The 12,841-nt window shown below is 32.6% G+C and overlaps 1 protein-coding gene across 1 annotated transcript; it reads right to left on the reverse strand.

The window, feature by feature from the left end:
- Positions 1–1,940: 1,940 nt before the first annotated feature.
- On the reverse strand, positions 1,941–3,558 carry LOC129946899 (uncharacterized). Its single transcript, XM_056057270.1, has 2 exons — positions 3,430–3,558; positions 1,941–3,358 (listed from the first exon to the last, which is right to left on the reverse strand). Exons 1-2 carry the CDS (start codon positions 3,527–3,529, stop codon positions 2,175–2,177), a joined length of 1,284 nt encoding a protein of 427 aa, XP_055913245.1. The 5' UTR covers positions 3,530–3,558; the 3' UTR covers positions 1,941–2,174.
- Positions 3,559–12,841: the final 9,283 nt, after the last annotated feature.

Here is a 12,841-nt window from a genome sequence, read left to right on the forward strand (position 1 = left end):
TATGTACATTCATACAGTTTTAATGGGTGATACATTTAAGAACTATATATGGCCTAGTGACTTACAGCTCTCAACCTTTTCTTTGTGCAAGTCATTTGAGGGATGGAGGGGATCTCAAGTTTGTATGCCTATTCCGGCATAACTTTTTGTGGCAAGAATTGCTCTTGGAGGATTTGCCAATTCTCACAAGAGGCAGAACTCCTGAAAAATTTTGGTGGGTAAGCAGGGATTATAAAAAACAAGACCTTTAGCATGACAGTCATAAGTGATAACTAAATGTAAAATAAAAATCTGCTACTAATTTTGGTCAAAAGTTTAGCAGATATTCCGTGTAATTAAGAATCTTCATATTCTTTTGGAGACCAATATTATATAGCGTGATTTTTAAAAAGCTATAGGAAAGTTAAAAAAAGACATAAAATTTAGAAAAATGCATGTAATCTTTATTTGAATCGAAAGTACGGTCCATATAATTTTATGTTTGAAGATTATTTCATGCAAATGTTGACCTTGACTCACGAATAAATGCTGCCTTCCAATGTGACAATTGAAGCGGGCTTGTCTGCATAAACATGAGTTTTAACATAGCGTTACATAAAATAATCTAAAGGCGTTTAATGGCGCGATCTATGCGGCCAATTGGCTGGTCCCGAACGTGAAATAAAATGTTCACCGAACTCGCCTCTCGAATAAGTCCATTGTGTGTTGAAACAACATGTCATACAAGTCAAGCTCTTGCATTTTGGGCAAAGAAGAGTTGGATATCATCTCACGGTAGCGCTCACCATTCACAGTTACATTACCTCTCGCATCATCTTTGAAAAAGTACGGTCCAATGATGCCACCAGCCCATAAACCGCATCAAACTGTGACTTTTTGTGGATCCATTGGTAGCTCTTTTAACGCTTCTGACTGATATTCATTCCAAAATCGACAATTCTGATTATTTACGCACCCATTGAGCCAAAAATGAGCTTCGTCGCTCCCTGCAAGAAGTGCGGGATGAACTTTCTTAACAGCAGAGCACGCATTTTGATAATAAAATTCAATAATTTGAAAGCGTTCTTCGTTTGTAAGACGATTCATGGTTAAATTATAGACCAAACTGAATATGTTTAACAATGAACCAAAACACGAAACGTATGTAAACTGTTTAAACCAGTGTTGCCAAAAAGATAATAGCTAAAAAATCATTCTTTACAAAGAGTATATCAAAAACACAAGACCGCAAGGGTTGTTGAAGAGAAACACTGTTAAAGATGGCAAATATATAAATTTAATAATTATTAATTTATATTAACATTTTCCGTTCTGAGAATAGTATTTTTATCTGTTATCGAATTCGACATCCAGAGCTCCAGTTTAATTTCCAATAAGCAAATAACATTTTTTGTGTGATATGTTAACTGTAATACCAACGTTTATAAATACAATGGAAGAGCTTTTCAAACTTCGGGCTACCCTAAAAAATGAAACGTAAATACAACTGAAAAATTGTAATTTGATAAAAAATAAAAATTATACTAATAACGTTTAAATAATTTTAATTATTTTATGTTTATTTATAGATTATTTTGCCTATAATTCGTTCTTATTTAAAAAACAACTTTGTTGCCGGATGTGTGTGATCGAGATTAAAAATTTCATAAAAGTCTTCTTTAACGCGCCATAAGCTTCCAAAAAAAGAAACAACTTCCATAACAGCTCGCTTTTTTTTATTTCTGGTTAACCTAGCAACAAACTTTTTTCTATAAAGATAGATAAATTTCTAAGAACTAATCTTGCAACGCCCCAAATCAATTATTGATTCTCAGCTAAACTAAACCAGATTTGTATTCTAGAAGTTCACAATTTCACAAAAAATAACCTTTATCTTAAAAACAAAAATACAACAACAAACAATTAAATTACCATAACTCCATAAAATCAAAACTAGGAAGTAATTTTCTTCTTTTTTTTCTAAAAAAAAACAATAATTTTTATTTCACCTTGACATTTCATTCAAATCAAAGTAAAGCATACAAAAGCTTAAAATTAGTCATCTCGGAATATTTTATTCGTGTTTGTCCATAATTTAAGAATTTTTCCATCTCAGTCTTTCGGTTTTTTTTTTAACTTCTTATAGGAGTTAATCGGAATTGGAATAGAAACTCGCAAGCAAACCTATCTTCTCACTAGTAATTCGAATAGAAGGTTACTCTGGGTCTTTCATTGATTACCCCGATAGGCTCAGGTTGGGGCTTGTAAGTTCTTTCGACTCGTTTTCCATTACTGGTTGTACCAACTAGAGATATACTCTCGAAGGGTCTAGCCTTGGGTGATACTTCGTTTAGCTGAATATCTTCAAACGATACCTGAGGACGGACATATACGTAGGATTCAATGGGTTTGTTTACATCAACATAACCTCCAGTATTAACAATGTTAGCAGGTGTCTCTTTCCAAGGGGCAATCGTTGTAGTTGTTGTAGTTGTGGTAAATGTTGTGGGAACATAAAGTGGTCTGTAGGTCGTTGGCTTGATATCAGCTACTTCTTCCTTATCTGAGCCTGAGGGCAGGTATTCGACATCTGGTTTGCTATCTTCTGTGGAACTTGAGGAACTTGATGTGGTATAACCCTCTGTTGTAAATCCAATGGAATTTATTAGTGACTCAGCATTTGATGTTGTTGAAGCATCACTGTTTCCTTCGGATGGTATTTCTGTGGTTGAGGTTTTACTATCAGTGACATATTGAGAACCTTCAGTTAAAGAAGACGCATTCTCATTGTTATTTTCGATTTCCTCATAAGTTGATTCTGTTGTGGTTGTTGTTGTGGTGGTTGAAGTTTTGATGTCGGTAGAAAGCTCAGAACCTTCACTTTCATTTGATGAGGGGTTAGTCTCAGGTTCAGTTTCCTCAAAAGGTAATTCTGTTGTTGTTGTTGAAGTCTTGCTTTCGGTGAATGGTTCGATTTCTTCGAAAGGCAATGCAGTTGTTGTTGATGTTGATGTAGTTTCTTCTTCCGTATAGTTGTTAACTTCTTCTGAAGGCTCCTCGGTTGTTGTTGTGGTTGTTGTTGTTGATGAGTCTTTTTCTACTTCATCAACTGGACTCTCACTTGAACTCGATGACGGTTTCTCACCGAAAATGTCGATAACTTCTGCAGGTAACTTTGTGGTGGTTGATGTTGTTACATCTTCCTTGTCAAGGTCACCAGATGGCTCAAAAACTGTTGTCACTTCGATTACTGGTCGTTGTGATGCTTTCGGTCTTCTTGTTCCGAATTGCTTATTAACAACTATACTAGGGAACCATTTTGAGATTATACCCCCAAATCCAAAGTTGAAACCTTGTTGACGTACTACTGGTTGTCTTTCTAAGAAAGAAATGTAAATAAACAATTAAAATATAACTTATTTAAAAATTATTAAATTCAACAATTCTTACGGATTTGAACATTTTTTTGTAGATTAAATAGAAATGGACTTGCTTCGGTCCATAAAATACAACCGGCGCTTAAACAACAAAATACAAATAAAAGCTTCATCTTTGCGGAAGCAAACTCACTAGCGAACGAATAAACCAGAAGTGGCCACAAACGCAGACTTTTATAGATTTTTACCAATCAAGCTTTCCGGTTGAAAATGATTAGTGAATTATTTTTTGAATAACATTTTGGTTTTCTTCATTGAGACCATGAATATACAGTGGGATAGTTCAGTGTGTATTTTAAATAAAAAAATGTTTGAAAATGGGATATAATAGTCTCAAACAATGGGAGGAGTGGCGCAGTAATACTTTATGATGAATTGTTATTATTTTGATTTTGCACCTCTTTATTTTTGCAGAGAGGTGCTTCAAAGCCTTAGAGATCGTCACTTAACAGCGTTTGAACTGTCTTGCAGACTTTAATCAGTGAGAATGATTACTTTGAATGCTAAAATGGTGGTTCGGCGTTTAATAAAGAGTGATATGATCGTATACCAAGACTGGCGATACAGAACGAGCGAATGGAATTTACACGCCTTCACCAAGATTGAACCGTGGCAGACTATGGTATAGTTCTATTCACTGTTAAGTCCAGGTTTTGTCTACGCTTGCCAGATGGACGTAAAATGTTGTAGAAAAGATCAGGTGGGAGATACCATTCGACCACAGTTTCCCAGCGGGAAAAATTCTGGGAGGTATCTTCGTGTAACAATAATTGGGCTGTGCATAGTGGAATGATCAATGAAATACAATTATAACATCACCAACATTTTGAACTATTTAATGGTATACAAATTTCTTGCTGATTCTAGACAACGCGAGACCTCACGTTGCCAGGTGCATTACAGACTGTTTGAAAGAAGTATAAATCGATGTGATAGCTTGGCTTGCCATGACCCTGAACATGAATAACATCGAAAATATTTCGGATCTGCTGGAAAAAATGAAAAGAAAGCTAACTGCTCTTGACGAGACTCTAAGTGGGCTGAGATCTGGTCAGATTGAGGAGTGGGGTAATTCGGATGACACGATCGTAAAAAACCTTATTCAAGGTATGCCGAGGCAAATTAACGCTGGGACAGATGGGAGACAATACCCACTACTCAGTGAACAAAAACTAATTTATTTTATGGTTTATTTAAAATGTGTTCCCATTTGTTTATTTGGTATATAAATTAATAAATAATTTTTAAGAAAAACAACGGTTTTTACATATTTGAAATTATTGCGAAGTTTCAAGGAGCGCTACTTTTTTGTAACTCAGTGTATATTATACATTTACAAAATACTGACAGTTTCTCAGTATATGGAGGTCTATTAAAAGTCTGTATATTAAAGGTAAGTACCATATTTTGCTTTCGAAAACACTTCTAACTTTTTTCAAAGCTTGAAGTAGAACCTTGAAAAAAAGATTATATGATACGAAGTTGGACTAACCCGTTTTTGTCATTAAAATACCACCACCATATCTTACTTTATACTTCTTTGATGTCGTTGAAAACAAAAATTTGAACGTATCTCAGGAGAAGCGGTGTTAACTTATGAAAACATAAAATCAAAACCTTCAGGTCTGAGTTTTTTTCTAATTTTTAAAAAGTTGTGTGCCACTGTAGCCTTGTGACATCTATTTGTTTAGTTACACGCCATTTGAACTTCGCTAAGGTGTCAAATTTAAAAAAATAAACATTTTTGTTATACGAATTTGTCACCAAATAATAAATTAAATGAATTTGTATTTGGTATTTAAATTATGTGGTATTTTTATCTGTATCGTAACTGATTTCTATGGGAAATTGAGATCGAATTCCACTAACTTAAAGATAGAGGTTGACAAAAAAAAGTTTTGTGTTGTCTTGCAGTTTGTAAAAAGCATTTACAATATTTAAACCTTTTCTTGATTCAGTGTTTGCAAACTTATTTCACGGATTTACATGGTTTTCGTAAAAGGAAAATAAAAGTGATTTTCAATGTAGATTTGTAAAAAAATCATATTATATAAGATATGTGATAAGCCATTTGTTTGTAATTTTTAACTATTTAAAGTCTTCTCTTATTCTAAGTATAGAATCAATCAGTACTCGAGCCAATGTAGTCCAAGATTCTATCCAAAGTTTACCATTTATTGTGTAGAATTTAACGTTAATAATAAATCCAAGGAAACTCCTTCCAACCCTTTTTCCTTAGGCTTTATTTAACTTAAAAACAAATTACAGTAGAGGCTGGAGTGCGACCCACACTGATAACTTCCCACCCCACTTCTTGATTTGTCTTGCTTGAAACTTTAACAAAATATTTATAACAATATTTTGTGTGCAATAATTAATTTAAATCAAAATCTGTCTCGTTATACTTGAGTCAAAACCCATTCCTTATTAGATTTTTGTTCTTTTCGTAGGTTTTCGTGTTTGATTAAAAAGGTTGTCACTTGAATTTTTACTAAACATTATCTACAATATTTTGCATATGACAAAATAGTTGATTTTAAAATCTATTTTTGATAACGAGATTTTTAGTCGAAAACCAATACCAATGTAACATTTTTTGAAAATTTGCATTTTTATATAAACAAATACAGATTAAATTTTTCACAGAATGAAATTATTTTGAAGTCAATACTTCTGTTTATTCACGAGATATCGAGAATCAAATAACTAGTTTTACCAATTTGGTGTACTATTTTTTGTAGATTTTAATATTTATGAAACATAAATATTTCACTGCATGTCGAAAAGAATATTTTTCTTTGATATGAAATTAGTTTGAAGCCCATCTTTTAAATTTTTAAAAATATATTTGAGTCAAAAAACATTTAGTAATTTATTAATTTTAAGGTTTTTATTTTTGGGAAGTAAACTATCAATTCCATTTTGCTCAAAATGTATCTAAATGTTGAAAACCAGATTTTGTATCAGATGAAATTTGTTTAAACTCAATAAATTTAATTTTTGAAAAGATATTCGAGTCAAAAATCAATTTTTACCAAGTTTTCGTAATGTTTTGAAGTAAACGTGGCATGACGGTTGGTGCGTTTGACTATCATGCCCGAGGCTTTGGGTTAAATCCCTGCTTGTACCACCTAAAGTTTTTTTCACGGGTACTGCCTCTTGCGAGGAATTGACAAATTCTCCAAGAGCAATTCTTGTCATGAAAAGTGCTTCCTCAAATAAGCTGTTCGGATTTGGCTTAAAACTGTAGGTCCACTCCATCCCTGACAATAGTACTCGAACACAAGAATGATTGAGAGTTGTAAGTCACTTGGCACCTTGGTTTTCAAAAGACTGTTTCGCCACCTAATTTATTTATTTTTCGTAATGTTTTATTTTTTGTAAAAGGATTGTCAATTCGATCGTCACAAAAATTTTGCTGAATATTTAAAAATAAATTTTTATAAAATAGAATTAGTTTGACGGCAATATCTTTAATTTTTAAAAATATGTCTAAGACGAAAAACATTTTTAAGAACTTTTTTGTGTTGTTTTTTTAGATTTTTATTATTATTTTAAAAAAAATGTCTATGAAAGTACGTCTAAAAACGTTATTCTTTGTTGCATTTATTTATTAACTTCCCAAAGGAAGTTATTGTAATGGGTCCGATTTGTCAAATTTAAAATTTTGACATTTCTCGACGTTTCAAGGTCCTTAGAGTCGAAATAAAAGATTTTTAGAAAGATGTGTGTGCGTGCGTGTGCACGTAGTTCGTACGTACATACGTTCGTGACGTTTTTTTCGGCGTCCATTACATTTTGTTATACAGACAATAAGGCAGAAAGATGCAGAAAAGGCTCTCAAGAAAATTGCGTGGGTGTTTTTTTTACCAAAGCAGTTTGAAAAAAAGGTGAAAATTTTGGTTAACCCCAAATATCTTACGAATCAAAAACGGTAGAGACTTGAATTAAATTTTATATAATATATTGTAACGTGGTATCAAAGAAGTAATTTTTTTGAACAAAATCCATTCAACGGTTTTTTTTATAAATCAAAAAATCTGAAAACAAATTTGTCACCTCGAAAATTTTACGACTAAAATATGATTTCATCTCCAAAACAATTTTGTGCAACAAAGAATAATGTTTTTTAAAATCTGATAAAATTTTGAGAAAAATCGAATTGACAGTTTTTTTTTATAAAAAATAAAAATCTAAAAAAAAACATTACTCAAAGTTGGTAAAATTGAATATCGATTCAAATATCTTTACAAAAATTTAAGATAATAGGTACTTACTAATTTTTACTTATAAGAAATATTGTTTTCAACATTAGGACAAATTTTGAAAAAAATCGAATTGCCAGTTTTTTTACAAAAAATAAAACTCTAAAAAAAAACAATACTAAAACTTGGTAAAAATTTACTTTCGACTCAAATAGCTTTTCAAAAATTTCACAGAAAATATTGTTTTCGATATTCAGTAATTTGTATATAAGAATCCAAGAGTCCGCTTTTTCATAAAAAATTTAATCTACAAAAAATAGTACGCAAATTTGGTAAAAATTGATGCGAGTACATAGACAAACTTTTAAGCAAGACAAATGACAGACGGTATGGGAAGTTATCAGTGTGGGTCACATCCCAGCCTATATTTTTTGATAAAAAATCAGTTCTTGTTCGTAAAATTTCTTTTTGAGTTCTTTTAATTTATAAAAAAAAAAAGTTGTTTGAATTGGTTTCAAAATTATATCGGTTTGGTATCACGTAACAATATATGAATGTGTTATATACAATTTAGTTCAAGTCGATAGCGTTATTAGTTCGTGGGATATTTTGGGTTCAAAAAGTAATTTCTGCATTATTATTTGCATAAGACAATTTATGTGAGTTTCATATCTCTACTAATTCTTGAGATATTGACTACGAAAAAACTACCCGAATTTACGGACATACGAGATTACGTACATCTCTCTGAAAATCTTTTATTTATACTCTAGGGACCTTGAAACGTTGAATATTGTCAAAATTTATAATTCCGAAATTCGGACCGATTACAAATAGTTCCTCTTGAAAGTTAAAAAAATAAATAATACAACTGAATTATATAGATTTGGAAAACCATCGCGGATATTATTTGAAAAAAGCAACTGCATTTAAAAGTCTTTTTTTTCGAATTGTTTAAAATTTTTAAAAATTGTGTCTCAAAAACCTGACTGATACATTAATTTTAAAGTTGTCCGGATGAAAACCTTGCCGACCAGTGTTATTAAATGGGTTTCTTAACTTTACCATTTTTTTCTAATTTCCATTTCATTTTATTCTACTTTTATTTGGAAATCATATAATTTCTTTCATTTCAAATCAAAAAGATATTTGAATTTATCATTAAGAATGCTAACTGCTTTTTTTTTAATTGTCCAACTCTTCAGTAAAGTAAATTATATATGTATAATCTTTATAAAACTGTTTGGACTTCTAGTCTATATATTTTATATAATCTACTTTTGACACATTTAGCCCTCAGGAAGGTTAGTAAGCCTCAAATGACTCATAGAGATTTAACCTTTTTTTTAAATTTAGATTCACATTATAAAGGTTCTTCATGACGCTTTGGTAAATTCACCAATTTGAGGTTTTTCCCTGAAATAGTTTATAAAATAACACAAACAAAAATAATTAAATCTTTTCCACAAATTCTAATGTGAGGCCAGTTAAAACAATGAACTACGGAAATTACTTTCACGATCGTTAATTATTCGCAAAACAAAAAATGTTCATTTGACAATATAAAAACATACACGCGAATTCGCATTCTTATTATTATATTATTGTCTTATATGCACCTTTGGTTTTTATGACCTTGTTTTGTATTAATAACGGAATTGAATGTCAATTTTCTTAGCTTCGGCTTTAAGAGAGCAATTTGGAGTCTCAAGATTAAGAAGATAATTGATTTTTTCGAATTCCGGAAAGTGTTCTTTTTATTAAAAAAAAAAAAACAACACATCATACCGAAAGTTCAGTGCCACATTTACCATCATCAATAAAATCTAATGAGATAAATTAATTGTCTAAGAGAAATAATTAATAAAACAGTTAAGAAATTAAAATACATATAGTTGAAAATAAAGTTAAGTACAATTTAAAATTCAATTAGCTTAAATCGCGTCCTTTAAAACATCATCAATAACTCCAGGTGCATAATTAGTTGCGATAAAATTTTCTTTCTCAACAAATAGCGACATGTCACGCTAAAGATCTTTAACTAGTTGCAAGGTTATCTGTTTTATTATTTACTGGAGATGGACACCCTTTGCATGCAATTTTCGGGGAGGCAGTTTCTATTAAAAAACGTGTTATTAACGTCTGGTTAAACTTTTAGCTTCGAGAAATTATTTAACTTTCGGTTAAGGTTACTGCCACTGGCCAAATTCATTTAACCTTTGAGGCTGTTCTTTAAATTTGGGCAAATTGGCACAAGATTTATTTATATATACATTTTTGTTGTATGAAAAGAAACCAATATGCGGTTTTTTCGCATATTAATTAATCTTTGGATAACGATTTGATTAAATTAAAACAAAGAGTGAATAATACGTCTTGGTATCGTTTTTGTTGTTGGATTTTCGTCTTTCTAAAACGCACTTTTTTTAGGGTATAATATTTTCTTGTCAAGAGAGTATCTAATTAAATAGATGATAGGAAATATAATTCGATTGCTGTAGTTGTCTTACGAGTTATTAAATTAATGTTACTTTAAATAAACTTGAATCAAAAAACAGACGTATATCGTTTATTTTTTTTATTATACTGAGCTTTTAGCTTCTTTGTTTTTAAGATGCAGACCAACAAATTCCTTTTTGAAACGTTTAAATTATTGCCTTGAGTTTTTGTTCTTATTATCAAATATTCTTAACTGGTATTCTTCAAGAATCTAGATCAGAAATCACTAATATTGATAAATATCAACTCCCCTTGGACATTTTTCTTGACTTATGATCGCTTATATAATTTTAATTTCAGAGGAGTTAATATCCAGTTAATGTCTGAAGATTGAACTATTTTTGAAATTGCTGATAAATTAAGAATTTAAGCAAATACTCTAGTTATAAAACTGATATGGACACTTCTTTAAAAAAGGATCCTTAGGAATTGTAGAAAGTTGTCAACTTGAAGAAAAATCAGATGGCTTTCCAGCTAACTTCACTTTAAAAAACCTTTCATTAGATACAAATGTTGCTATTTGTAATGCTTTCGCAACAAATTTCCGTGAGTCATTTATTAAAAGAACGGAATTGTTGATAAAGTTTATTTTTTTTGATCTTGACTTCTCTTTGCCAACTAGCTGCAATCATATCCCTGTCTAAAGAGAACGATCCTTGATTTTTTGTCCGTTTTGAATGATGACAGTTAAGCCGAACCCGATGGTATTCACCCGATAGTAAGAACAGGAATTATAGGCCAAAATAAAGGGCGACTCTGAAAAATCTGATCAAACCAGAACTTTCTGATCACTCGATCAAAAAGTCGATGAGCTTACAGCAGCCCTCAATAAAGCCATTGAAACTACCTGCCCACTCACTACAGTGCGGGGAAAGAAGAAACCATATTGGTCGGCTGCTGAACTAGAAACACGGAGAGAAGATTGTAGAAGGCTTTTTATCAGTGCAAAAAAGACTAGATATCCCCAAGTGTGGGAATCCTATAAGGAAACCCCTCAAAAAGTTTAACAAGAACTGAGAATAGCCAAAAGATCCTCATGGAAATCCTTCTGTAGCTCAATAGAAGATTTCTCGGAGGCATCATGGATAAGGAAGATTCTCTCGACAAATCCAACCATGCTTAGTTGTCTTAAAAACTCGGATGGTAAATGGACTAACTCTTGCGAAGAAACGCTAAACCTGCTATTAGACACCCACTTCCCAGATAGCTCCAAATCCAATAATACAACAAACCGTCCTGGGTCGGGTATTAAATTAACTTTTCTTCAAGGTCTTGTTGCAAAAGAAAAATTGACATGGGCTCTGAATAGCTTCAAACCGTATAAATCTCCAGGTCCAGATCAAATCATCCAGCTGAGCTACAACGTACAATTGATATAACTCTGCGCATCATTGTAATGATCTTTAAAAGTTGTCTAGATCTGGTCTATATTACTGAGCGATGGAGATAAGTAAAAGTAGTTTTCATTCCCAAAGCGGGCAAATGTTCTCATGTCAACCCTAAAGATCTAAGACCTATTAGCCTGTCATCATTTATTCTCAAAACTCTGGAACGATTGATTGATATCCATGAACGTAAGCATTGATAAGAGACTATCGATGTCTCAGCATGCTTACTGCGAAGGGAAATCATTAGAAACAGCCTTGCACGCTCTGGTAAGAACTATCGAATACTCCCTAGAGCAAAACTAATATACTATGGTGGCCTTCCTAGATATTGAGGGCGCTTTCAACAAAGTTGACACTTCCACTATCAATTCTGCTATGACGACACTAAAAGTTGAATACTCACTCTGTGAGTTGATTAATCTAATGCTTAAAAGCAGGCTCATCAACTTTAAGATGGGGGATTTTTGTACGTAAAGGTCTGTCGGTAGAGGCACTTCGCAAGGAGATGTTCTGTCCCCTCTCCTGTGGAACATAGTGGTTAACTACTAATATCCCTTGAGAGGGAAGGCTACAGTGATAGCGTATGCCGATGATGTTGCTATCGCTGTCAAAGGGGAACATCCTAATACACTGGTAGACCTCCTCCAAAACGCACTCAATATGTTCACTAGATGGACTGATCACTGAGGACTTAGTATTAATCCTCAAAAAACAGACCTCGTCATTTTTACACAGAAATACAAGACCCCAGTAATTATACCTCCTTCAATAAAAGGTGTATCACTAAGTTTTACTAATGAAGCCAAATATCTTGGTCTGATATTGGACACAAAATTAAGTTGGAAACCTAATATTCAGGAAAGAGTTAAAAAAGCTAAAGTAGCTCTTTTCCTTCGCAAGAAAGCCATAGGTAGTAAAGGGGGTTTTCAACCTCGCATTTCCTATTGGCTATACACATCGGTCATCTGACCAATACTTATGTACGAGGTTGCAGTGGACTGCGACAAACTCAGCAAAGTCCAACGCACTGCATGTCTCTGCATAAGCGGAACATTAAGAACCACACCCTCAGCAGCGTTGGACACTCTCCTCCATCTGACACCCCTCGACATATTCAGCAAATAAATGGCAGCATAGTACAGCTATAAGACTCAACGCCTCATCTCAATGCACCAACAACAAAGTGGGGCACTCCATCATTTTGAACCTCTTTGGTTCTATACCAAAGTACATAGACTGCACTATTAATAAACCCCTATTTGGAAAAACTTCCAGGTATCCATTCCATCCAGAGATGAATGGGAAGACAAAAAACTCCTGGATGACAAATGCA

This window comes from Eupeodes corollae, chromosome 2, assembly GCF_945859685.1.
Source record: "Eupeodes corollae chromosome 2, idEupCoro1.1, whole genome shotgun sequence".
Classification (NCBI taxonomy): domain Eukaryota; kingdom Metazoa; phylum Arthropoda; class Insecta; order Diptera; family Syrphidae; genus Eupeodes; species Eupeodes corollae.